This window comes from Siphateles boraxobius, unplaced genomic scaffold (assembly GCF_051911475.1).
Source record: "Siphateles boraxobius isolate OS27281-9 unplaced genomic scaffold, OSU_SipBor_1 13, whole genome shotgun sequence".
Classification (NCBI taxonomy): Eukaryota; Metazoa; Chordata; class Actinopteri; order Cypriniformes; family Leuciscidae; genus Siphateles; species Siphateles boraxobius.
Genome location: NW_027508733.1, coordinates 21,588,170 through 21,591,785, shown reverse-complemented (window position 1 = coordinate 21,591,785; position 3,616 = coordinate 21,588,170). Strand labels below are relative to the sequence as shown.

The following is a 3,616-nucleotide window of genomic DNA, read 5'->3' as shown; positions in this document are numbered from 1 at the left end:
CCCTTACATGCCACTGAAACTTAGTTTGCACCCCCCCCCTTTCACACTCATAAACCGCAGCAGCCCCTGTGGAGTCCTTCAGCCTGTAACCAGAAGCAAGCTACACAACTCGCACAGAGGACAAAAATCAAGAGAAAGTCATTCTCACTGTGTATTATGATCATTTATTCTCTGTTCAGTGGCGTGACTGACATCTGCTATGATGCTTATAATAAATAAATGGTCAAAAAGCTGAGATTTTCATTTGCACTTTATTTTGAAAAAGGGGAAAAAACGGAAGATCGTACAGCATAATGCAATGTGAAAAATGTTGTATAAAATATAAATGAATCTTTGTAAAAATGTGTTCAAAATATTTTAACTATACCTCACTTTAGCGTACAACACTAGCACGGGTTCAATGATAAATGATTATACTGATAAACAGGATATAAACTGTATTCTGGATCCCAACTTGTATATTTGGCTGTTGTAATCCGTTAAGATTGTGAAAAAGATCAATGACCTAATGTTAAAGGCAAATCTTTTATTTTTACTGTACATCTTTCTATATACTTTCAATATTTCACTATTGAGTCGTGAACCTAAAATTACATGCAAGCAAAAGTGTTCTACATTCATAAACTGTACTCATATGTACAGCTGTACTCAACTGTATTCATATACTGTTCATTTTATTTTCATAAAATGAAAATGAGCTGGTCAGTCAATGCCACAAGGTTTTAGATATCCTCCTTGTTAATTAGCATCACAGCTAATGGTTTGTCATCCACTGTCGTTGCTAACATTGCTAATGAAAAAACTGAAACTGAATTTTTTTTGCAATATGGTATAATTTATGGTATAATAAATGATATGTGGGGTATTTTGAACTGAAACTTTACAGACACATTTTGCATGGGGACAACTGTATATTTCATTTTGTAAAAAGGGGCATAATAAGTCCCCTTTAAACTTAAAAAAGAACTCATAATATGTTAAAAAAATATATATATGTTTAACAAAAATACAGGCTACATATTGTGTTATGACAGCTTTAAATTTGAGTAGCAAGCAAACAATTGTTTTGGGCACAGTCACAGATGACCAATTTGTTTTTCTGTTTAAGGGCCTCAAAAATGAACATTACAAAATTTCTGTAGCTCAAACAGTAATAGAATGCACAAGCAATGCAAAGTTCATGGGTGCGATTCCCAGTGAATGCATGAAATGATCAAATGCATATTTTGAATGCATTGTAAGTCACTTAAAAAATCTGCCAAGTGCGAAAATGTCCCTTTGACGTCAGAACTGTAGGATCAAAAGGACTCCTGTTTGAGTCTGACCTAGGTCAAATCCTGATCCTATTCTCCTTCTCTTCTCTACTTTCATGTCTATACTAAAGGTAAAAAAGAGGTTGAACATTTCAAGCACCAAAAAAGAAAAAAAAATTGTGTCATTATCCCAATTAAAGTTAGCCTCTTTCCACCTCAATGATGGAAATATTGACTCTTCAAAATACATTTTTGAAACTATATCTGAATGTGTGACCTTTTGATCAAAGAAGTATTTTTCTTATCAAATGGTTTACAAACTTACTGGAATATAGCCAAGTTTGTTTACCACAAATGTGTAGGATGATTCATAACTGCTGAGCCATTTTAGCCTAGAGTTTGATTTCAATCTGACATGTATGCTGGAATAGGAGATGCGGATTTAGCTCTATTGTCTTTGCGCTGTGAGTTTTGAGACTTCAGTCTTAGTTTATGAGGAAGGGCAGTGCTAGAATCCGCCGGCACTTGCTGCTCACCCTCGTCGTCCGACAAGGTCCTCTGACTCCCTGGTTGGAGCAGAGGCCGTCCTCCCCAAGGTGCTGTTGCTGGGGCGAGGTGCGGTGGAAAGAGTAAAGGTGTAGCTGTAGGGGAATGGAGGGTGGGGAAGTCTAGGAAGTATGGGTGATTTCTTCGTATGGCCATAGGCTGCGTGGGAAGGAATGCCGACCCGGGGTGGGTACCCAGACAGACGGGTGCTTGTTGTTTCCCAGATAGATTGGAAGCCTCACTGTCTTGCCTTCTACCCCAGTAGAGATCTTTGTCTGGGCAAGAAACCAGAGGTTGCGGGGCGTATGAGCAAAGATGAGAGAGAGCTCTTTGAGACGAGGAGTAGGTGGCTCCAGTGTTGAGCAAACCGTACCGAAGCTTTAGAGCCAGCAGCTCAGATCGTAGACGAGCATTTTCCTCGCTCAATGAAACCAAACGATTCTCCAATACGTAGTCATTGACCCTTCTTTTCTCTCGCGAGCGCTTCGCCGCTTCGTTGTTCTTGCGACGTTTCTCCCAGTAAGTTGCGTCTTTCCTGTCCTCGGGTATGAACTCCCGTTTGCGACGCAATCCCAAACCTCTCAAGGAGATCTCTTCGGCCTCTCCATCAGTTTCCCATCTCATCCGTGAGAATGCGGACTCCATTTTCACAGGTTAGGACTTTTCTGATTGGTTTCACGCAAGATGCACCTGCTCTCTCTCTGTGTGTGGTGTTTGAATTTAGTCAGATGTTAGTCCCACTTCTCAGTCATGCTGTCAACAGGAGGTTTACCTATAATGAAAGATCAGAGTTATTTCCTTTGCAGGTGGTCTTGTTGGTTCATTTGTGTGTCAGATTACAGTCATCGCATATTAGTGTCATCGCAAAGCAATTTCTGTTGAAATTCTTGGCTTTTACGTACTAGAGACCAGTTTGGTTACAGATGCCACACAGCTGAACCTAAAACTGTGTAATGTTCCTGTCATTGGGGCTGTAGATGAGGTAATAAGACAAAAAAATCCCCTTGTGGTGACTGTGTTGTTATTGTTGTAGTTGTGCTAGTCGTCTTGCTAACTTAAAATTCAAGTATTAACAATTGTTGCAGAATACGGTTAGAAAAATCAATGTCTTTGTCAAGGACTTTGTTTCAGCTCTCTATCTATTAGCAATTTACAATACCATTGAAAGTTCCAAAATGCTTGCGCAATGCTAATAGCGACAGCCTGAAAATGAAGTGACTATGAAGTGTTGGGGGGGGTATGGGGGTGTGCAGCATCCAGGACATGAGTGTGACCACTGGGGTGATTCAGACATGGTGGGAACCTGAGACTTCACACTGGGGGTTCAAAGAACTGGGGGTTCAACCCCCGCACAGTCTGATGGGCCACAATTTTGTGGGTAACCCATGGAAGAATTAATTATTGTGAGAAACAGAGAGATCTAGTGAGACTAAACGCCATGCTCGCAACTATACAGACCTACTTCCCCTCTGATGTCATTAACACATTGTATTGTCTCTGTGCTGACACTTATTACTGGCATTTTTAGCTTCCTTTCCAGACAAAAGGTCAGATAAAACATTATTTCCTTCCACTTAATCATATGGGTCACCTATTAGTTTTCCAAATCCCACTTGTAGTCTAAATATCATTGCAATAGATAACACAAGACCTTTTTCGTGCTTTGTGGATTTATTAAGTCACAAATCTCAATCTTGGATGATTGTATTATTAGTTTTTCTATAATTTATTATTGTTATTATATTATATTGTTATTATATTTCGAAACAGAACCCCCAAAATGTGAACTTTAATTAGTGAATTGATTATTTAATAAT

The 3,616-nt window shown here is 39.2% G+C and overlaps 1 protein-coding gene across 1 annotated transcript; it reads right to left on the bottom strand.

Annotated features, from left to right (window-relative positions):
* Positions 1-232: 232 nt before the first annotated feature.
* Positions 233-2,542, bottom strand: nfil3-4 (nuclear factor, interleukin 3 regulated, member 4). The gene has a single exon (XM_077226490.1). The coding sequence runs from the start codon at positions 2,442-2,444 to the stop codon at positions 1,659-1,661; it is 786 nt and encodes a 261-aa protein (XP_077082605.1). The 5' UTR covers positions 2,445-2,542; the 3' UTR covers positions 233-1,658.
* Positions 2,543-3,616: the final 1,074 nt, after the last annotated feature.

Bases quoted from the DNA above. Each gene is read 5' to 3' on its own strand.
- nfil3-4 (XM_077226490.1), bottom strand. From the start codon at position 2,444: ATGGAGTCCGCATTCTCACGGATGAGATGGGAAACTGATGGAGAGGCC.